The following is a 24282-nucleotide window of genomic DNA, read 5'->3' on the forward strand; positions in this document are numbered from 1 at the left end:
ACGGAGGTCCTGAAGCTGTTCTCTAAGTGACCTGGACTGGAGGCTTAGCAGCAGTTCCTCCAACCTCGTATTCCTCCGCTCTTTTTATATATTTCATCAACTGTTTATCTACATGCTCTCTTGTATTTTTTTGTGGTTGAAGCAAAATGATGTAGCATTTGTGGAAGAACAGAAAAATAAGGATTCCGTAGCCAGAGAGAATGATAGAGATGACCTCAACAACGACCCTGTGCTCGTTACTCAGAATGTAAGCGGGGATGAATGAAATCCACACAATAAAGAACGTTAAGGCACTGAACATCACGAACTTGCCCTCGTTGAAGTTATTAGGAAGCTTGCGTACCAAGAATGATAGCATTAAACAAATCAATGCCAACACGTACAAATACGCGATAATAAACGCGAAGTTGAATGGAGAGCCTTCGTTGCATTGCAGGAAGATTGTGTCGGCTTTGATGTTCTCATTCCTAAATACGCTCGGAGACGCTAGGAAGTACCAGACCACGCACAATGCAACTTCTATGACAATAACCACGGCTACGATAGGGATTTCTGCGCGTGTCATTTGTCTGTGGAATGTGTCATTCCTGGTTTGACTGGGCTTGAACGCAATTATCATTGAGATTGTTTTGACCAAGATGCAAGACAAGCAGGACGAGAAGCTGACACCAAAAAAGGGCTGGCGGGCAATGCACATCCAGGGCTCTGGTATGCCGACAAACACGTAGATGCAGAGGAAATTGCAGAACAAACAAACCAATAGCATGAGGCTTATTTTGAAATTTGACGCCTTTACGATTGGTGTTTCTCTATACTTGCAGAAAATGAAGAGTACATCGAACGTGAGAAAGAGGCCAACGATCGCAGCAATGTGAAGAATGAGCCCTTCGACAGAGTCCCACTTTAGGTACTGCACGGGTTTAACAAAGCAGTCGGTGTGCGTTCCCGTTGACCAGGAGTCCGGAGGGCACCTCACGCAGTTATTGGCGTCTGTAACGGAACACAGCAACAACGGTGAGAGGGCATGGGCACTGATGGTGTGGTCTCATCAACACTCCGTCCGACCACCACACTTTGCAGGTCACAACAACGGATAGCAAACCCCTCCCTCTTGCAGGTTTAGCTATCGCGGTTTTTGCTGTTTCGCACCAAATCTATTGAGGTACAGTTCGCCGATCAATCATTCGCGGTTGACCGCGAGATTCCTGTATGCATTGTAACTCGCAATGCTGCTGCTGCGGAAGGACACACCTATAGCCGTCTTGTCTCCCAAGCGGCCCATCTCGGGTCTCAGATCACGTGGTGTCCCCAGTTTTTTTACTCTATACATTTACCATATAAGTTACATTTAACACGATAAATATTCGTCATATTTTACATTCAAAATACTTCCTTACTCTTTGGTTCTTTCGGTAAAATCACGTAGATAGAAAAATAAAATAATATATCACGACGTTTCGATCGCAACACAAGCGGTCGTCCTCAGGCGGAATTTTTTGTATCTAGCAGTGGAACTGCTGAACCAGCTAGAGAGCTGTTACAACAACAAGAAGTTATATATGTGGAGATGGACAAGCAGGCGGGGTCTGAGCTGGAAAGGAATTCCATCCCTATACGCAAGCACGTCAGTTGTGTTAATGGGGGAGATTCGGGGGAGAGATTAGGGAGAGAGATTAGCATGAAATGAGCTTCCGTCGCCTCATAAGAGTATCGTTCCCGCATATGGCACAACAGCAGTGTTAGTGGAAGACTATCACTATATTGATGGGAGAGATTAGGCAGAGAGATTAGGGGGATTAGCAAGTTAATGTCATGTCTATGTGTAACACAAGCTGCGGCGCTGCCAACTGCGCTGTGAGAGGCAAGACCCCCCCCTTGTCTCACGCTCAGCAGTCGTTTATGACTCTTGCGCTACGCCCGTTTCTACCCTTTAGAAGCAGCCTGCATCAGCAGCTTGCCTCCTACCTTATACAACCTCTTGTTGTAGCACCTCTTTCTCCTTTGTCAGCAGTTTCCCTGCTGTGTTTATCTCACCTGATGACGGTTACTTGTGTTGCGATCGAAACGTCGTGATATATTATTTTCTAACTTCGTGACTTTACCGAAAGAACCAAAGAGTATGGATTGCTGCAGTCACGAAAGCTTTAAATCCAGATTAAAATACTTCCTGTTTAATGTTTGGGTTGGTATAGGGGAACAAAAGGAGGGGGTGTTGAACAACGAACTGTGAACCAACCCCTAATTTTTGCCAAAATGCCTTTGAGTTTGCGGATTGCAGATTTGCTGATTGCAGCTATTTGGAAGATTGTAACTCCCGCAGTGGGCAAGGGTTTGCTGTACTCGCTATTAGCGAGTGGCACCTATGAAGGCCGACACGGCACAAGAGGGGGTGGGTGGCCAGCACCACGCCCAGCCGCCTTTGTCTCCCCAGTGCTGATGTTCACATTCTGCACCAAGTTACACATTTAACACCGGTGTAAAGTTGTTCAAATAATAAAGACACCGATTGCAAGGCATCATCAAGTCTGCATTAACCATACAACTTTGTGAAACATGCAAAAAAAACATGCTTTTCTAATAATGTATGCATTGTCCTTGGAAATGATTAGCCAACACCAGAGACAGCCTCCTTTTACATTACTTATTGCCAGAAAGGGTAAAGCCTACGGTCAAATGTGTTTGCATCCACAGCAATACCTTTAGTCTTGCTGAACTCGCCATCTGAGCATTGCACACATCTGTAGCAGCAGGAAGGCTGCCCCGCTTCGTATTCCTTCCTGCTTCCTTCTGGACAAGCAGCCACGCATAATGAATCTGGAGCCTGTAATGCATTGACAACAACGTTGCTCAATTAGATTTAGCACAATGTACGAATCGTACATTATAACAAATGAAATACAGGCAGACTTCGCTCGGCGCGACTCCATTATAGCGCTCTTTGTCCTGGATAATCTTTTTAACGAATTTTTTAAAATAAAAACATCTACAAAGTGCTTACGAGTGAGAACACAGCAGCAGTGGCTGAGAAAACGTCCTCTCCCCCATCATTCAGCCAATGAGAGCGACGCACGCTCTTGAGTCAACCAGACCTCGCCTCCTATACATCTATGATGTATGCTGATCTTCTTTCGAGCCGTACGTAGGCATGACGATTCGTAGTGACGATTGCATGTTTTTATCGATTTGCTTAGCCAGGTGAGAACTCACGAGACCAGGTTAGTCTCAGGCTCCACCTACAATAAACCTCACCACACAAATGTAGACTGAGGGCATCACTAAGATCACGGAGGTCCTGAAGCTGTTCTCTGAGTGCCCCTGATTGGGAGTGCAGCAGAAGCTCCAACCTCGTCTCCCACCGCTGCCTTGTAGGAGTGCAATAGAATGCACTTGTGAGTGCAGTACCATCTTTATTATTTTATTATTATTAGCGCTATTACTCATACCCCAATGAAGCCCTCATGTATTTCTCATACGAAATAAATCACATTGTTGGGAACGCATCCCCATGTAGTAAACAATTGTGTAACGACCCCTTTTCGCGCAGATTCGATTCACGCTCACTTCCCCAGGAACGTATCTTGAGGGGCGAAGCGAGGTCTGCCGTATCAGATGGCCGAGATGGGCATTTGAGTGGTCTGGTGACAACGGGAAGGCTTAAGAGCGGATGGTGGGGAGACTGAGGGTGGATCACAGTTGCGTTTTTCCTGCGCAGCAGCTGCAGGATCTCGCAGAGGAGTAGAACGCATTGGCAAGGATTGACGCCATCAACAACTTTGGCCACGATGGCATTTTGACCTTTAATTATTTGAAACGTTTTTTTACAATTTATATTTGTGTGAACATCACTCACTGAGCCAGGATTGTTAGAATTGTGACCGTTTAATGAGCAACAGTTGGTACAACGTCAAACGTTGCTTTGAGAGTCTAAGACACTCAGCTCCCTTATGTAATGATATAGGATTCACAACACTGGGTCAAACGATACGCACACATGAGTCATTTTACTTCTTGCATATCTGCAACATTACACATCTGTGAAGGGAAAGTCAATCGCAAATAAACATGGGTTTATAAAGTACTGGGGTACATTTTCACAATCTCCCAGTGTTCATCTGGAAACACTTTGTACAAAAATATCATAAATTGCACTCTGGATGCCAAAATTGCCCTTTCCACAACCAAATAAATGCATGTGATATATGCATCTGGATAATATGTGTGACATGATCTTGCCCCACTTTATATTGCCTTTCTCATCTCCTTCCATGTTCCCTCCTCTAGTCCTCTTCGTTCCCAATCGTGTCTGTCTCTGCCCTTCCTGCTCTCTGTGCCCATTCCCATTTTCATTATTTTTCCCTCATTGCACCCCTCCACTGGAATCAACTTCTCCTGTGCATTTGTAGTGACTGGGAATGCCACTGTGGGGGGTGCTGGGCCTGCGAGGCCACGGTGCGATGTCTACTGTTGTGTGTACACCCCGGACAGGGGGTGTAGTACCAGTCCTAGTGGGGGCTTGGGTGAGCGCTGGTTAAGCGCGGTGGCACCACGCACAACGTGCGGTGCGGGCTCCAGTTGACAGAGCGAGAGAGTGTCAGCCAGCTAGGGTTACGTTGGGGGCATGATACTCTGGCTGACCTGGGGACATGTGACCGGATGATATTGGAGGGGGCCACCGGTGGAGGGGGCCAATGGGTGGTCACATGCTCCGAGAAGAACTGTGATACCACAGCAACGAAGCAGCTCTGCCGGCGCTGCTGTCCCCTCGCAACCCTCACACGAACGCACACACATACCCCCACGTAGGACCTCATGGGGAAGTCACCTGGCCTTTGGGTTTTCACCCGGGAGCCCCTCATGGGAATGCTCCAACGGTTTCCCGGGGTCAGGAAATTGGCAGATTTCCTCCAGGTTAAATTACACTGCGGCACCGTGAATTGACTTGAAATTACTTGATCACGGCAAGGCCACCCGGCAACCGCGGTGAGGAAGCAGAAATGGGGCAGCACGGCAAGTAGGGGTCGGGGCCACGAACGGCGAGCTGAAGGTGCCACGAACGGTGGGCTAAAGCACACATGAGGTAGAACTAGCCGGGTAGGCGCCCGATTCGCTGCGCAGGGTAGGGTGTTAAAGGTCTGCGTGAGCACCAGGGTAAGCGTCTGATTGGCTGGGCGGGCTGAGGTTCAACCTGACGGACGGAGGTACGCAGGGGAGCGCTCTGATTGGTCGAGAAAACCCAGCTTAGCGGGGAGCTCTTTTGATGTAAGCGGGATAAAAACAGGATAAAGGAGCCCCGAGTCGAGTTCTCTCCAAGTCAGCGATCGGAGCGCAGCCAGGATACGGCCCCAATTTCCCGCACATCAGGGCAGAATCGTGAGTACGAGAGAGATGTGAGAGGTAGCGCAGAGACCTACCAGGGGATTTAATAGGAATAGGAGGGACACGGCTCGCTGAGTGATTCGAGTTTCGAGGCCAGTAGTGTTTAAATTGCAGTCACGTCGGGAATAAATCCGAGCATAAAATACCGACGTTGCGTGGTTTCTGTGGGCGTAAAAAAGGTGTCAGTTTTGTTGCCAGATAAAATGGTAAAAAAACAATTATCATATTTTTTTTACTGGCAAATGAGGTACAAATGGTGTAAATGCTTAACCCGAGCTCTCATACTCTGATGGTGCATTGTCTTTGAGTTGTGCGCCTTTTGGCGTCATCTGGTCCAACCCATGTGAGACTAGGCTCTAAGGAAAGCTGTCTCGGGTGTGGACCAATCAACTTCAAGGACAGTGCATACATTATCAGAGTTATGTTTTTTGTTTGCATTACGACTGCAGGTATTGTGGTCTATGCAAACATGACTCCTCGTAAAAAAGGTGTCAGTTTTGTTGCCAGATAAAAGGGTAAAAAACAAATTATCATATTTTTTTTACTGGCAAATGAGGTACCAATGATACATCATTCTATTTTGTGTCATCATTTTGTAAGCAATGTCAAGCGTCTTGAGTGAAGGCGCTCAATATACAGTTAGATTCGGATAGAAAGGAGTTATTTTGTAAAATAAAATGCACAACTTACCTTCAGCTGTTTCCCTATCCAAAAGAGGAGCTCATCGTTGATGATGAGATGTCCATTGTTGGTGCTGTTCGTGTTGTTGTTTAGATTGGTGTAGGACCCGACTTCTACCATCTTCATGTTCCCATCGTCCTTCCGCTGCCATTGCTTCAAGATGTAATAGGCAACGGGATCTCCATTTGCGTCAAATCTAATGTTGTAGCCGTTATCTTTGAAGTCAACTTTCTTTAAGTACCTCATAACCTAAAAATATAGAAAATAATTCCTCAGTTTAACACGTAGGCTTTCGCGACCAGTATTATTCATAATAAAAGTTTTTGGGTTAGATCGCGTTATTATAAATGTGTCACAACCCTCCACCACCCGACACGGCCAATCAGTAAAAAATGTGTCACGTTGACAAAACGCCAATTAGAATAGAATTGGATTCACTCTTCAACACACTGGTGGGCTGAAGAAGTAACTAATTGGCGTTTTGTTAACGTGACACATTTATTACTGATTGGCCGTGTCGGGTGGTTGAGGGTTGTGACACATTTATAATAACGCAATCTAACCCAAAAACCTCTATTATTAATAATAATTACTATGTAACCATACACATAGTGATGAAAGTGAATTCATTTAATCGTCAAATTTTTAAGGAATGCTTTTATACACCGTGTTTTACAATATATTAAAATAAACCTACAGGACCATTGTATCAGGCCCACATTACTTATCACTGAGAACACAATTGTATTTAATTTTATATAAGCAAGTCCTCGCTTAACGCGTGGTGTTCACACAACACGTTTTCGCTATAACGCGGTTCTTCCATGAGGGTACACTTGCACAACACGGAATATGCAACGTCATAACGCAGAACCTGCACCGTTGTCCCCTGTCAAGGCTATACGGGGGATCTTTACTTCTATGCATACCTGCCATGGCTGGATGTCAGACAGATTGGCGCAGTGGCCTCCGGCAAAGACACCGGTCGACGTTGTGCAGGCGGCGAGCTCATGCAGTGCGTGGGCCACGGCGTACACCGCCAGGTACACCGCGTACGGCACGGTCATCTCGCTCGGGTTGAAGAACGACGAGGTCACGCTGCCCAGAGACTCGTCTCCACTGCAAGCCGGAAGGCGCGCGGCGTCCGCAAGCCCAGATGCGTTCTCCATTGGTGGATGCGGTGTACAGTGAAATGTCTCCTGCCACAGCTCAGTCATGAACGGGTTGTCTGTTGTAGGTTTGCTGTTTCTAAGGAAATCGCTGAGCTTGTTCATGTCGGCGCTAATCATGTCAAACCCTATGGTGCCTTCAAGAACGTCGGCATACTGCGGTTTGTGAATGATTGGAGAACTAATCCAAGATTCACTTGCGATGAACGTTTTCCCAACAATTTGTCTTCTGGCCATCTCTTTGATGATAGGTTCAAGTTCGGCGTCAATTACAAATGCAATAATTACTTTCACTGTGGAATTGTGAATCACATTCACGATGCTATTGATGTCATTAATCGCGATTTTCTTAGGCACCCAGATTTGAAAGTCGAAGCAGACGCCATACTCGTGGGCATCGCTTTGGAACATTCCGAGGCCCTGCCTGCCGTAGTCATCGTCTGAGCCCAAAATGCCAATCCACGTCCAGCCGAAGTGACCGACAAGCTCGGCAAGAGCCTTTGACTGGAATGTGTCGCTGGGGATCGTCCTCATGAACGTTGGAAACCTTGTCTTGTCACTCAGGCTGGGTGCACTTGCAGAGTAACTTATCTGTAATAAACATAAAACGTTTATTGAGATTATAATCTCAAGCAATGCGATGATTACAGTAAGTCCTCGTTTAATATAGTAGATGCATTCCTGAAAAGGGCCACATTAAGTGAAAACACGTTAAAGTGTGGCGAGATACGCTGTACGCGCACGCAGTGAGATAGCGCACATGGTTGAGGGTACACCGCCGCGTCACTGGAACATTCCGTGCGCTGCCCCCCTAACACCCTGAATCGCCAGCCCCTAATGCTGAATGCTGAGCCTGAGGCTTTCCCCTAACACTGTCGTTTGAACGTGAATGATTCACATCTAGGCATCTGTCTGACTCACATGCCTAACAACCGGTCGGCTAGATGTATATGGCAATGTGTCAACATTTGTGGTTTTCTGTTGTGTGTGAGCGGAGATGAGAATCTTATTCACGTCAAATCGCGTGTAGCTGAAACACCACCCCCGTGTTCCAGAAAACAAACCTAATTAGGTATACCATGTAGAGCCAAAACACAAGTTATATAAAGCCATGTTGGACAAGGTTTCCCTGTACTCACCATTGGAATGTGCTTTAAACCCAATGTGTATGCTGCAGGAATCGTCAAAAAAGAATAGGCATCTCCTATGACTACCAGCGGAGATTTCTGTGTCGACCCAGACAGTGAGAATTCGTAGGAGGCCTCCACAGCCTTCATAACATCAGTGCACGAGTCTATGACTCTATACCCAAGCTTCATATTGGGCAGAAGATCAGATCTATTATTGATCTCTTCGATTGTGAACAGCATCGTGTAGAGTCTTGTCAGAGCCCTCTCGTTTAACCTGGAAAGGAAAGAGACATGTCAACATGTTGGGGAATAAAAAAAAATAGGCATGCTTTGTTATGCTTCAGGTCTGTTAGGTACTCTCACTGATGCACCAAGGCTTAGAAACAATCCAATGTTCTTCAGCTAAATGGTGATAAGACGGAGGTGTTGCTTATTGGGTCCCCACACGAATGTTTTAAGACTGGTTCAGTCTAACTACCGACGGCCACAATATTGGTGCTGTTCAGGAAATTCGCAATCTTGGTGTTATCCTTGATGCCTCAGTAACCTTCGAAGCGCACATTAACAAGGTAATGAAAGCTGCTTTATTCCATCTTAGAAATGTAGCCAGGTTGCGCCCCATCTTTTCACGGTCGGACACTGAGAAAGCTGGCTCATGCGTTTGTTTTCGCTCGTATTGACTTTGGTCATTCACTGTTTTCTGGCATTCCACCTTAAACTGTTAAGTCGCCTACAACATCTGAAGAATGAGGCTGCCAGAATTCTCACGCGCACCACGCCTCTTGCTGAACGCATGACCCCTGTGCTGGCGTCTCTCCATTGTCCGGTCTCGGGTAGAGTTCAAGATTATTCTCCTCACCTACACAGCCCTCAATGATGTTGCTCCCTCATATATACCGGCATGTTTGTTTTAAATAAATGTAATGATCAAAATACACCACGACAGAGTGTCATTAATTGTGTTGAATAAGAAGGGTTTCTGATGTTAACATAATTTTATCCTTAAAACATTTTATAAAAATATGCAATTAAATTAAATCTGCCAAAGTAATTTTCATCAGTCAGTTCCATAAAGTATGTTGTTCAGTTTCTCTGAATTTTAGATTACAAGTGTAAGAAAGTTAAGTTCATCTGCATGTAAACTTACATTACGCAATCCGCAGATGTAGGAACGGCGTTGAATTCAAGTGGTAGATTAATTACGCTGTTGTGCAGTGGAAACAATCCACCTAATAAAACGTCTCCACCAGACTCTATAAACAGCCTGGTTTCTATATGAGGAGTTATATGCAGTAAGATTAAGCCTACAGCTAGTAAACATAATGGTTCCATTTCACGCGACTTCTGAATACAGCCTGTATACCTTTTTCAGTGTATTTATAGGCGTCTGCTTGTGTTGCATGGGAGTTTCCAACATACCCGAAATACATTAGTGGTTATTCCAGTTTGACTGTGTTGTTGTTTTTCCTTTTGTATGGGAGGTATTTGTATTGAATGCCTTTCTTGGTTTGTAAAATCCCACACACAATTGTTGTCCATTAATTTTTCTTAAATTTAACATACAGCAAACCCTTGCCCATCGTGGGGGTTATGGTCTGGAAAATCCGTCGTGAATCATTTCGAATGTGGGGGGGGGGGGTCGGCTAAATAGACATAGTCATCCTCTCAGCCGACAAGGGCAATGCCACTGTCATCTTGGACAAAACCACATACAATAACAATTCATGACCTACTTAATGATGGCAGCTATACCAAAATCAATAGAGATCCTATCAACCGCCTGGTTATTAAAACCAACAACATAATCACTGATTTGACATCTTTAATCGATACTCTTTGGTTCATTCGGTAATGTCACGTAGGTAGAAAAATAAAATAAAATCACGACGTTTTGATCGCAACACAAGCAGTCGTCCTCAGGCGGACAAAATAATCCAGCAGTGGAACTGCTGAACCAGGAAGAACACAACGAGAGAGAGCTGTTACAAGAAAAGGTTATATTTGTGACAAAGGGTAAGCAGGCGGTGTCTGAGCTGGATAGGAATTCCATCTCCAGACGCAATCACGTCAGTTGTGTTAATGGGGAAGATTAGGGAGAGAGATTAGGGAGAGAGATTAGCATGAAATCTTCCCCATTAACACAACTGACGTGCTTGCGTACGGGGATGGAATTCCTTTCCAGCTCAGACACCGCCTGCTTACCCTTTGTCACAAATATAACCTCTTGTTGTAACAGCTCTCTCTCGCTGTGTTCTTCCTGGTTCAGCAGTTCCACTGCTGGATTATTGTGTCCGCTTGAGGACGACCGCTTGTGTTGCGATTGAAACGTCGTGATTTATTTATTCTACCTACGTGACTTTACCGAAATAACCAAAGAGTACGGATTCCTGCAGTAACGAAAGCTTCAAATCTTTAATCGAACCAACCAAGTGGCTTGCCTTAAAACCCTCTGCTGCTAGACCACCCAGATTTCATGGCTTACCAAAAATCCATAAAGACACACCACTCCGCCCTATCGTCTCCACCATTGGCTCATCCACCTACAAACTGGCCCGATTTCTGTCTGAGACCATCCAACCATTCACTGTTAAGACCAACCTCAGCTGTACTTAACTCAGCTCACTTGATATCTTCCATTAAGGACATCTCACTATCTCTAGGTGATTTGCTTGTCAGTTTCGATGTGGTATCTTTGTTTACCAAAGTTCCTGTGCCTGACACCATTTCAATAATTGAAAATTTGGTCCAACAAGGATTGAATGCTGATATACCAGCCCTGGTTAGACACTGCCTCACCAACACTAACTTCACCTGGAATGGAACATTCTACAAACAAGTTGAAGGTACCCTTATGGGTTCTCCCTTATCTCCAGTTGTAGCCAATGTTTTCATGAATACATTTGAGATAGATGCTATCTAGGCATCCACCCTACGTCCTTCCTGGTGGAATAGATACGTTGATGATACGGTCGTCATCTGGCCACGTGGCCTACCAGCTCTGGACCAATTCTTCAACCACATCAATTCCATACACCCAGCTATCAAATTCACCATGGAGGTGGAAAAAGATGGCAAGTTACCATTCTTGGATGTTTTAATCGAAAAGAGACCTGATGGCTCAATGGGACACTGTCTACAGGAAAGCCACCCATACGGATGCTTACCTAAAACCTGACTCCCACCACCATCCATCCCAGAAAAATTCCCTCATCAAAACTGTATACCACAGAGCTCGTTGTATTTCCGACCATCACCACCTAGCCAGTGAACTGGAGCACGTATACCAAGCCCTCAAGAGGAATGGATATTTGGACTACATAATCCGTAAAGCTATCAACCCAACCGTGGGGAGAGAACCATCTGAAGACCCAATCAAAACCATCACCTTACCATACATAGCAGGGGTCACCAAAAATATTTCCAAAATCATGAGCAAACACAAGATCCAGGTACGATTTAACACAGTACATAAAATTCGTGATTTTATCCCTTATGTGAAGGATGTGATCCCCGACATGCAATACCCCGGTGTCTACAAACTAAGCTGTGTCTGCGGCAGTAGTTACATTGGGGAAACTAAGCACCATGTCTCAGACTGGGTCCGTGAACATAAGGCGGATCTGAAACATGGTAGGAACAATACCTCAGCCATAGCTGATCATTATTTTAACGCTGTGGGCTCACACGAAATTGATTTTGCCAAGACGAAAGTACTCTGCAAACTCACTGGTTATCAACAAAGATTCGTTCATGAAGCCATCCAGATATATAAAGACCAACACAATTTCAACCGAGAAGATGGGTACAAACTGAGCAATCATTGGAAGGACGTTATTAACCAGTTTTGGTCATAACTAGCTGTGATGTTCCTATCCTACCTAGCAGTTATTTTCGACTCTCTGTGTTACATTCCCTAACACAGCCACCGTTAGCTGTGTTAGTAAATAGTGGCTTGCCATTCTTTTCCACCACCATATGGCCACTGCGCTGTCTTACATTGACATGCGAATCTCTCACAATACAATGGCCACCCCCCACAGCTCCGTAGTACCTCTCCCACATTGGCATTAGCTGCCCCGCCCATCTCTAAACCATTTGTAAACAGCTCTTTGGTCGATGTAGACCTACTGCAGGTTACAGAGACCTCTCCTACATTTACATTAGCTGCCCGTCCATCTGTAAACCTTTATAAACAGCCTGCCTTGGCAGATTTCCCCCTCTTTTTTCACCTGACGACGATCGTTTGTGTTGCGATCGAAACGTCGTGATATTGTTATTATTTTGATGATTTTTTCTATCTACGTGGCTTTACCGAAAGACGCAAAGAATAATAACAATAAAAATCATAACATTTGGAGATGATGAGTAGACTGCATTGTGTTCTGTCCTTCGGAGAAGTGAGCGACTCGACAACAGCTCAACATCAGGGGTTTGCGAAACTTTATTTAAAAGGTCCTCTTTAGAAGGGCAATTACGTATCTGCAATAGCAATCAGATATACCCTCCACATCACATTGCCGCAGTTCAATTCCTCGGTCCGAAATCCGCTCAAAATCTAAACTTGGGACTGCCTCGTCCTCTGTTGTGCACATGGAGCTCGGGGTCCAATCTCTGATCACCATTGCCTGATCTCAAATAATACAATGAACCTGGCTACCTGTAGTTATGTTAAAATAGGTTCCCATATTGATTTGAAGCTTTCGTGACTGCAGGAATCCATACTCTTTGGTTCTTTCGGTAAAGTCACGTAGGTTTTAAAACAGTCTGCATCAGCAACAGACCAAGCTTTCCCACCTGATGACGGACGCATGTGTTGCGCCCGAAACGTCGTGATTTATTTTATTTTATACCAACGTGACTTTACCGAAAGCACCAAAGAGTATAAGTTCCCATATGCTACTGAAAGCATAATTTTTGTTTGATTAATCACAGGTGAGCTCACACCGGCGACACCTGCTTAAGGACATTCTTCAGAGAATATCTCAGCAGGCAAACAACCAAAAATAATTTTGTCAGCGTTCACATTTTTAAAATATCCAGATGAGTGGTAATTCCGGTTCTTATATAATCTGATATTTATATGGAGGCATACGTCTAAAATTTCCTTTTGTACAGAAACACTGAATGGCACATCATTGTGTACTACATACCCTTATTCTGTTTAGTTCCTTTCCGTCTATCTGTAGAGACAATGATGGGGCCAGTTTCACAGTTTCCTTTGCTTGCAGCTCTCTTTGTCCATAATACAGGTTTTTTTTGGGATAGATCGCGTAAATATGTGTAATTAAACCCACCACCACCCGACACAGCCAATTTGTAAGGTTTGTCACGTAAACATAACATGCCAATTATTTACTAGTACATCACACTGGTGTGTTGGAGAGATAAGCCACAACATTTAAAATCTGAGAACAATCTCGATTCGAAGCTTTCGTGACTGCAGGAATCCATACGTTTTGGTTCTTTCGGTAAAGTCACGTGGGTAGAGAAATCATAGATCACGACGTTAAGATCACAACACAAGCGACCGCCATCAGGTGGAACAGATACAGCAGGAGAACTGCTGACGTAGGAGGCTCCTGCTGACATGAGGCATGGTGTGTGGCGGTCCACTCTTAGTGTCAACCGTCGACTTCTCCAGCAACGAATCGTCCTGTTATTGGAATTTAGCTCTACTGATCACATCTGGATTGGAATCACTGAGTCCAATTTGCCCAGATGATGGTACTAGGTGTGTTTAAGCTAACGCAAAAACACGTAATAGGTGGGCTTCCGACCCACAACTGTAGAAAATGTACCTCCAATTGAGCACGGTTGGCTCTGTACTGTGCGAAATAAGTTCTATACTTATCTGCATTGCAGGCTTACCCTCTGCAAATCTTTAAAAGTCAGTGATTTTCTGCTCAAATCAGCAATCAGGTGGTTCCAATTTCTTGTTTACAGCTCAGAGTTAGTGGTGGAAATTCCACATGCCTTACATTTAATAAAATCTCTCACGTTGAAAAAGTTTACGGTAATTCCTCAAGTAACGCGTGTTCACGTAATGCGTTCTTTCTACATAACGCGGAAAGCGGCCATCCTGGTGCCGGGCCTGTTACTAGCTATTTATTATACAGGAGGAAGGAACAACAGTTCCACACTGCCCACCAGGGATTGTTTGTCTGTCTGTCGTGCATAGCCACGCCCTCGACTTGTATTTCATAGAGCGCTTCGGGCGGGCACAGCACCACGTGACGCGCCGCCCCACACAGCTTGCACCACGTGACACGGACCGCACGACAGCGCTGTCCAACCAAGTTGCTAGCTGCCCACTCCGAAGGAACGCGTTTATTGCTTTTGCTTTAAATCGTTGCTGCTGGTGTGAATGATATTCAGATTCAGTGGCCTGGCTGTGCCTTTGAGTGTGCGTGGTGGTATGTGCGTTTAGGCCCAGCGGCTTGGCTGGAATGTGGGGAAGCCTGTTGAATCCTGATTGTGTTATTTATGTTTTTACTTGCTTGGTGGTCGGACTGGTTTTTATGAGTTTGCTCTTGTTTCTTTGGTAATGACGTTGATTTGGGCTATGCGATGTCTATTTGTGATGCAGCATCCTGTCATACTGTGTAATAGTGGTACATCCTTGATGGTTTCAGTCACCATGTATTCATGTATGCAATTAGTTTATTTTAACTGTCATAGGTGTTGAGCCTCGTGTTAAATCACTTTATTCCACTCGATAAAGGTTACTGTGAATATGGAGTGGTTACGTCGAATGACAATCGCCTATAGCCCTAGTGTCATGGTGAGGTTATTCGAAGGCGGTTTAATTTCGGGAGGATAGCACTGCAGGCCTGCAGGTGTAAAATACACGGCCCGCCACTGGTAGATGCAGAGCAACAACAACAACAATCTCACATGCAGGTGGTCACAACCGGGCCTGGAGCAGCGGAGTGTGTGGCTGTGATGTCTCCTTCGTATTTGTAGATCGGGCATTGGGTTGTTTTATGTGGCACATAGCCTGGCACAATGGCACTCCCCTAATTGCGTCCTCCACGAGCCTCCCCCACAAGAAGCCGATCTTGTCACCGCTGGTACTGGTCTTTTGGCAAGTCCACTCAGCTCCACATCCTCCTGTACTGCTTCAGCTACATCTCTCCTACAACAACATTTCATAGCGCACGCTATAAAGAATGGTTATTGCCAGAATCGCCGTTTATCCTATACATTTTTGCCATCCATTGTATAGCTTGGCGCTGTGTTAATGTAAAATGCTTCAACTGCTGATGGTACCAGCAACCTGCATGATTTGAACTGAACAAGATGGCAGTTCACCTTGGCCACAATAACGTCACGTGACGCATCCTCCACGTTGGTCAACCAAAGTGGGTCACGTGCCCCCCGTGATTTGAGCTAAACAAGATGGCGTCCCAACATCGAGCCTGATTGGCGCATCCACGTCACGTGATGCCACGTTGGTGAACCGAGTGCGCGGCCATTTTCTGGGTGTTGTTCCGTCTTCTTCTCTCCCTCCGGCGGCGCTCTGCCGGTCTGCACCCCGAGCCCCGCTTCTACTCATTCGCTTCTACTCCTTCTATTCCACTCATTCGCTTCTACTCCTTCTATACTACTCCTTCGCTTCGCTTCTACTCCTTCGCTTCGCTCCGGGGGAAGGCCAAGCGATGGCGATCTGAGCGGCGGGGCGTTGGCGGCTCGGACTTCGGCATCGGCAGCGGCGGCACAAACAACGGCGATGGCGTGAGTATCCATCCATCACAAGACGACATCACAACCAATCACCTTCACAACCCACAACATCACAACCCATCACCTTTACAACCCACAACATCACAACCCATCACCTTTACAACCCACAACATCACAACCCATCACCTTTACAACCCATCACCTTCACCATCAATAACATTACAACCCATCACCTTCACAACCCATCACCTTCACCATCAATAACATTACAACCCATCACCTTTACAACCCATCACCTTCACCATCAATAACATTACAACCCATCACCTTCACAACCCATCACCTTCACCATCCACATCATCACAACCCATCACCTTCATAATCAATAACATTACAACCCATTTTCACATTACATAATTTTAATATTAAATTACAATCCATACAATTTATAATCCAATACATGACAACGTATAACCTTCACAAACCATCACATTACAATCCATAATCTTCATAATCCATGACATTACAAGCGACGTAACCGTTGCAAGCCATCACATTACAAGCCAGAGCCTTCGCAATTTATCACCTTAATACTTTTGGCGCAAAACCACGACATCTAAACCCACAAGAGAGGAAAGGGATTTCTGTATTGTTATGCGCTGTCACGTACGATAGATTTATATAACTTCAATAAAGTTGGTTTTCATAACCTTTATCCATATCGTTTTTAGTATTGTAACTTGCTCACTCGCCCCTGCTTGACATCACGTGCATGAAAAAGCTTTATAGCTCAATGGATTCTACCGGTCTAAAATATTCTTATAAAATGTTCTGATTCCCCTTTGTAATTTCGACAGCGTACGGCCAACCGCGGGTTTACCCATTGCGGTTTTGCACAAAACTATTGAGGTGCAGTTCGCATTGTAACTGCACTGCCCGCGATGGTGACGATGCTGCTGCTGCTGTGGAACACCACCACCACACTAACTGCAATGTTTGGGTTGGTGTAGGGCAGGGGTCTGCAACCTTTAAGACATAAAGAGCCACTTGGACCCGTTTCCGAAGGAAAAAATAAACTGGGAGCCGCAAAACCATTGCAACATTTAAAACAAATATAACACTGCATATATTGTTTCTTACCTTATTGCTATATATATAGGATCGTGCAGTCAGCTGTCAATCTGAATAAAAAAATGACTTTTTCACTTAACAATGTAAAATATATTTTTGCAAATTAATAGCTAAATTACCTGGTTAATGGGATTTTTGCTCCTGAACCTCAGTGCACAGTGTCTGCACATCAGGGCTGTAAGACGTCACCTTCATTTTCACACAGGCTTGCAAGCTGTCATCTGTGAGGCGTGATCGATGTTTGTTTTTAATATAGTTCATGTTGGAGAAGACCTGCTCACATACATATGTGGAGCCGAAGATCGACAGGACTCCAAATGCATACTTTTTCATGTTTATATAAGTGTTGGGGATGGCATTCCATGTTTCGAATACAAGTTTGTCCTGTTTGGGAAGGTTTTCAATATCACTCCATTTATGATTCTGAGCCAGAATGGCCTTCTGACGGGCAACATCCTCAAGAGTAGCGGTCAAGCATTTGAACTTGGACACCCATATATCTTTGTCGGCTATATCGGCCAGTTCCATCTCAAGATCAGGTTGACTTACACCTGCAAATGCAGTCATATTCAATAGGGATGGATCGATCGCCAGGGGAGTGACAGGGAAGGATAATGTCGTTTTTTCCATTCTGAACTCACAGAATCGTTTCCCAAACGAACTTTGCATTGTGGTGATTGCAGACTTGAAATATTCCAAATTTATCGTATCATGACTTTGTTTGAACTCTCTCAAAGAGGGAAAGTGAGACAGTGTACCTCTCTGTAAATCTTTGACAAACACTGTCAACTTGCGCTCGAATGCCAAAACCTCCTCCAGCATGTGCAGGGCTGTGCCTCCTTTCCCCTGAAGGGTTGTATTTAGCGTGTTTAGATGTGCTGTCATGTCTACCATAAAATGTAATTTTTCCAGCCACTCTGGCTGTTCCAGCTCAGCAAAGGTGAGCTCTTTGCTGCCCAGGAAGGTTTTTACTTCTTCCAAACATGTGACAAAGCAACGGCAACGTTATTGCCTGTCACCGGGCGGGCAGTGTGGAGCGGAGCGGCGACCTGTCAGCAGCGGCAACGCCAGAGCAGGTGTCACAGTGCGCCTCCTCCCCTCGCTAGCATCCGCCCCGGAGCCGCGGTCAAGGTTCAAAAGAGCCGCATGCGGCTCCGGAGCCGCAGGTTGCCGACCCCTGGTGTAGGGTAACGTAAAATAAAAGCAGAGGTCGTATTACGAACCATCAACCAAACCATAGTTTTCCCCACAATGCCCTTTGAGTTTGTCTATCTCAGATTTGCCAATTGCAGCTGTTTTCGAGAACGTAACCCCCTTGATGGGCAAGGGTTTGCTGTACTGCCATATTCTCTTCCAAACTTACAAGTTGCGTTCACCATCCTGCATCCTCTACATTCCCCAGAATTCAAATGCCAAACATATCTTAAATACTTTGTTAAAGTTGTCCGTGCTGTGCCGGCCTTCATAGGTGCTGCTTGCTAACAGCACTTGCCCAAATAGTCTGTAAAGGCTATACGGGGGAAATTTGTTTCTGCTGTCCTTTTGTTACTTTTCTTGGATGCTTCGTAGGAATCCGAGTGAGTGTGGTTGTTGTGGTTGGCGCGACCATTTTTCGTGGTGCAGGAGGCGCCGTGCAGCACTCACAAAGGAGGCCAAGGCCTCGGGAGACGCCGCTGGGAGACGTGGCTTCATCTTCATCACACGACACCGCCCCAAGCTGAGATTCGCAGCAAGAGGTGCGTCACTGGTGTTGTGTGATCAGGACTGTGAACATGTTTTATTTGCATCGTCATTTTCCATGACCGGTTTGCCTTTTTAAATAAAAAATAAAGGGGAGCCACTACCATTGGTGTAACGGTTCGCATACTTGACTCAAATTATTAACGTTTTTTATAAGGCATAGCAGACCCAACAAATGGCTTCAGAATGCCGTACAGAAACAAAAACATCTCTAGTTCATCTAACATCCTAGGAAATAAGTAGGTTTTTCGTTTATTTCTAAATGTGATCATCTCGGTGGTTCGGCACTGTAGTTCTTCAGATTATCCTGGAGGAATCTGATGAACTATGGAGCTCTTTTTCACAGATGCTGGCCACCCTCCCCCTCGTGTGCCGTGCCGGTCTTCATCGGTGCTCGCTAACAGCACTTGCCCCAAAAAGTATGTTAAGGCTATGTGGATGATCTTTGTGTTTGTGGCAGACACCAGTTCAGATGTCTCGGCTCCTGTCGTCTCTCATCATGGACGTGGACGACCGCCTGTTGCTGCTGCTGCCTGGGCTGGAGGAGCAGCTGCCGGAGGCCGGGCCCGTGTGCCCCCTGCTCCCTGCTGAGGGAGCCGTAGGGGTAGCCCAGCCCCTACAGCCCCCTCGCTCCCCTGACCGCAGGGTGTGTGGCAGCGGTGACTTCCCCACCACCAAGCTGCTGGGAACGTGGGAGGAAGCCCGGCACGGTGCGACACCCCAACCACCATCAACACCGATTCACTTCCACAATCACTCGCCTCACTGGCGCTCGGTCACGTTACCACTCTGCTATTGCTTTGTATCATCCAGTAAGTCCTCATTTAACATGATAGCAGAGTCTCCATGCAAAGTGCCGCGTTAAGCGAAAACAAGTGAAGTTAAAACATTTTGCCCATAAATAACGCCACAAAAAAGTTTGGCGAAATACGATGTACGCACACGCAGTGAGATGGTGGGACATAACTGAGGGTACGCCGCCGCGTTACTGGATCATTCGGCATACTGTATCACTTCGCTCAGTCATGCAGCTCAAGAAAGTTCGTCATTGACCGCTCAGAAACCACGTTATAACGGTGCGCATTCCGCGTTATTACAGGCGCATTCACGCGTTGTGCGAAACATGTTCCCTAATGCACAAAACCGCATTATAGTGAAACACAGGATGGGCGTAACCAGCTTAGATCTGACTAGAAGCAGCGCATAGAAGTGTTCAAGAATCCCCGAAGTTGCTCCAATAATATTTGTAAGTTGTAATCTTTTTATCTTAATTATTATTTGTTGTAATATTAAATAGATACGTATTTAGTAAATCCAGGGCTGAAATGATACATTACTAGGGTTTGTTCAGGGGCGCCTGAGGCGCCCCTCACAACCACTTACGGCCTTCGGCCAGTAAAGTCACCAAAAAAAATTAACGCGAACGACGCATTCACGCAAGCACCCGATGCTCCGTTTTGAAGTTTTTAAATGAAACATCTTTGAATTGTATTGTGTTTTGAATTAGATCATTTTATTTCTTCATTAAAAGCTTATATATCATTTTACATCTGGAAGACTTAATTGAAAATTACATTTCGTGTGAATTTTCTCGCTAAGTAGATAGCCTTGCTGGGGATTCGGTTCTATGTGGACTTTCACCTGTTTGGGATTGCGGGATCGAGATAAGGCGACATGGAGCTGCTGGCCGTGCGAGAAGACCGCCGTCTGCAGATCGATTCCAACATTATCGAACGTCTGTCCCTGTGCCTCCGTCGTTCATGCAGGGGGCGTGTAGGTTTGCAACGACCCCCTGCATGAAAACGACGGAAAGTGCAGCGTTCATCACAGATGTATAAAGTTGTGCACTTTTATATATAAGAGTATTTTTATTCAATATCGCACCCCTCCCTTATAACATGTATATCTTTGCGAAAATTGGCTTCATATAGCGCGATTTAATTTACGTGCTGTTTTTCAGGAACGCATGTGGTACGTTATGTGAGGGACGCCTGTTTTGTGAATGCGCATTAAACGGCGATTTGTTTCATATCCGACCTCTATTCTGTACCTAAGACGGCTGCAGTTAGCACGAATTTCACTCCATGTGACTCCCAAATGGTCGAACTCTCTGTCTAGTACTAATTTTTTTAAAACAACTGGAGCATATTTTTATTTGCGTGTAAACATTTGCTCCCCAGATCCTTATGAAACTCCATTATTGAGTCCGATTGGGGGCAACTCACTGGTTGACACCATTGACCTGGAGCTGCTTGTGGACGAGCTGATGGGCGACTCGACGAACGGAATTCTGTGCCTCGATTCCCTGCTGGAACCTTCCTCGCTCCACGGGACAGAGTATGTGGCCATGGAGCTTGACCATACCGAAGAAGAGTCGCCCTTCGATCTTGGGTGAGTGGAGAGCTGGGGTGCTGCTGGTGGAAACTGCGTAACCTGGACATTTGGCTCGGCAGTGGAGGGAACGGAAGGTTGTGAGTTCAAATCTTGGTTAGGTGGTTGATTGCCTATCATTCTTTTGCTCCTCCGATTAGCACGGTTGGCTTTGTACGGTGCAAAAGAAGTTCAACGTACAAAAATTTGAACAGGACTTTGTGGGGTCGATCTGCCTGGAACTCGCCTACCCAGCCAATCGGCGGTCCATCGGCTTGGAACTTTGCCGCAACGCGATGTTCGTGACTCTTCGCAGACATTTAACCAGTTCAGTAGAAAATGCAAGACAGAAGTGTTTCATAGAGCTTACAATGTATTAATATTGCACACTCGTAATAACATAGGTTATGAGTTGTGCATTTAGAAATGTACTTATTGGTTGTCCTGTGGATACACTCCTTGGGTATGTGATTTTTTTTTTGCCACTGACTCCACTGTAAATGGGAGACTGAACACTGCCATAACCCTAATTTAAGCAGGAAATCACTTGACTGGACTGTTTGGGAGTTTTATTTTCGTACATAAAGTTAACTACAGACAGACTTTGTTTAGCGCTACCCTGTAGACCTCTGATTCGTTAAAGCACTGTGTCCTGGAGAACATTTCTATTACAAAAAATTAAGAAAATCATAACATCTACAGAGCGCTTACCATTGAGAACAGCAGCGCTGGCTGAGGAAACGTACCCGCCCTCATAATTCGCTCAGCCAATGAGAGCGACGCACGCTCTGAACCAAACAGACACTACCCTCGATTATTCAATTATATTATCACAGTTCTTGGTCGGTTTCATTTGTTTATTTTTCTCCAATGTTAATACAGTGTGTTTAGCTATGTGAAAACTCACGATACCAGGATCGTCTTCTTTGTGTTTAGTTTGTTCTTCCCCCGTACCTCCGATTAGCACGGCTGGCTACATACGGTGCGAAATAAGTTCAACATATATACATAGGCTTCGCCTAAAAGAAACCTCACCACAGAGATTTTGACTAAGAGCATCTCCATTGCTAAGACCTGGATTGGGAGAGCAACAGCTCCTCCAACCTCGTTTTCCAGCGCTGCCTTTTAGGAGGAGTACGGTAGATTGCACTTGTGAGTACAATACATAATTAATACTTATTTATATAATTATTCGTAATTATGAAATGTTTACCATCTGTATTATTAATGCTATTACCGATACCCCAATGATGAGGCCTCACTTCTCCAGGAATGTATCTTGAGCACCAAGCGAGATCTGCCTTAATATTTGACTTGACTATTTGGGAGCTTTGTTCTCGTACATACAAGTCACTTGAATGCTCAGGATTTTACCTTCCTCAGTTCTCAATCCCAACATACACCTATGAGGGTGTTGAATCTGCCATTGCTAGCTATTGATAGAAACTGACTTTCAAAAGCTCAGTGTCCATTCAGTGCTCAGCAACTTAAAATATTCTGGGTTATTTTCAGAGAGCTCCAGGACCTTCGTGATCCAAGTAATCCCGCTAGTCTAAGTGTCTGTGGTGAGGTTTATTTTAGGTGGAGCTTGACACTTTCAGTCTCTGGAGTTCTCAGCTGGCTAAAAAATGTAATTGTGACCACGAATTGTGATGTAATCGGACCTCCGGGAGTGGGGTCTGTTTGGTTCACAGCGTGCGTAGTTCTCATTGGCTGAGAGAATAATGGCGCTGCTGCGGTTGCTGCATGTTTTCACTCGTAAACACTGCAGATTTTGTGATTGAAATTTTTAGTTTTAACAAAAAGTGATCCAGGACAAACAGCGCTGTAATGAATTGACGTTCTATGGGGTTGCACTAAGCGAGGTCTGCCTGTAAATGTTACGAGTCCACATTGTGCACTGACTTCTCGTGTCGTTTTTGTCTTTCAGAGTTTCTACCCTGTTCTCCAGCATCGAAGACACAGAACTCATGGAGCTGTCTGACCTGGATTTGCTGGAATCCTCATCGTTGATCAGTTCCACCTCCCCCATTGTTTCTTCTTCTCACAACAATAGCAGCGTTATTCCCAGTACCAACACCGATTCGGATACAGTGAGTACCGTCGAGGTAGCAAGACAGATTGATAGTGACACCAAGGTAAACTTTGACATCAATAATAGCCACATTGATGTTCCAGGGTGGATGAGCAAGTCTGATTTACAATCACGGTTCCCAAAGTGTGGCACCGTGGTGGAGAGTGGCGTCGGCAAAAGCTACGACCACTGCAGCAGCAGCAGCGGCTATAGCAGCGACACCTCTGATCGGCCAGATTCTCAGATAATACCGCTTGGCAGCAGTGTCATTGGCAGTGACGAGGTCGTAGGCGATGGCGCTGCATTGCTGGGGCAGCAGCTGCTGACTGTAGCCGCCACGGCACTGTCTGGAGGGTGCGAGCGTCGACTGCGGAAGAAGCAGCAAAACCAGCGGGCGGCCGTACGCTACAGGCAGCGAAAGCGCACGGAGCACGATACTTTGAAGGGGACGATGAGTGGGGAACAGGCGCGGAACAGGCAACTCAGGGAGCGCGCAGACGCCATCAGCAAGGAGCTGCTGTATTTGCGCGGACTGTTGGAGGAGTTGTACGGCACCAGCTTCTCCAAGCAGAGTGCTTCGCTTGCTTGATTACACTCCCAAGGGAACCTCGCGATGGGAGCCACAGAGCGTGGTAGTGAATAGGTTACGATGAAAAGTATCATTGTGCCCATTACTGCTGTTATTTGGTGGAGCTGTCAAGGGCTTTGACCTGATGTGTGGTAGAGGTGAAAGTTGTCATTTGGCTGCCTTGCCAAAAGATGATGACATTTTGGGAACCGTGATATAATGTTTAAAGTTAGTGGTTTAATACTGTCTTTGGCCTCTTAATCTTTTTTTGAACAAATTAAGGTACAGTGCTGTGGGTAGTCCTAATAAAGTAAACAAGTTAACATTAAGCCTATGTTTAGTGTCGTGTGTGCTGTGGGA

The 24282-nt window shown here is 45.5% G+C and overlaps 2 protein-coding genes across 5 annotated transcripts in view; both read left to right on the top strand.

Moving 5' to 3' along the window:
- Positions 1-7255, top strand: part of LOC144935252 (NACHT, LRR and PYD domains-containing protein 3-like) — a 35021-nt gene extending 27766 nt beyond the window's left edge. Inside the window, exons 12-13 of one of the 3 annotated variants that reach the window (XR_013637280.1) lie at positions 822-1014; positions 7011-7255. Coding sequence is in view for 1 of the 3 variants with exons in the window: in XM_078861820.1 (XP_078717946.1) it covers positions 822-875 (54 nt within the window). In the remaining 2 variants the exon portion in view is untranslated. Of the gene's footprint in view, positions 1-821; positions 1133-6954 lie in introns of those variants that run through there. The other 2 variants (XR_013637281.1, XM_078861820.1) reach the window with 2 other exon arrangements.
- An 8567-nt stretch (positions 7256-15822) lies between these two features.
- LOC144935254 (uncharacterized) lies at positions 15823-24247 on the top strand. 2 transcript variants are annotated; one of them, XM_078861824.1, is made up of 5 exons: positions 15823-16090; positions 18740-18906; positions 19371-19620; positions 21091-21301; positions 23211-24247. In XM_078861824.1, exons 3-5 carry the CDS (start codon positions 19383-19385, stop codon positions 23941-23943), a joined length of 1182 nt encoding a protein of 393 aa, XP_078717950.1. In that variant the 5' UTR covers positions 15823-16090; positions 18740-18906; positions 19371-19382; the 3' UTR covers positions 23944-24247. The 2 variants fall into 2 exon arrangements, with proteins under 2 accessions (XP_078717950.1, XP_078717948.1); XM_078861822.1 differs by having other exon boundaries at positions 18794-18906.
- Positions 24248-24282: the final 35 nt, after the last annotated feature.

Source organism: Lampetra fluviatilis, chromosome 12, assembly GCF_964198595.1.
Source record: "Lampetra fluviatilis chromosome 12, kcLamFluv1.1, whole genome shotgun sequence".
NCBI lineage: Eukaryota > Metazoa > Chordata > Hyperoartia > Petromyzontiformes > Petromyzontidae > Lampetra > Lampetra fluviatilis.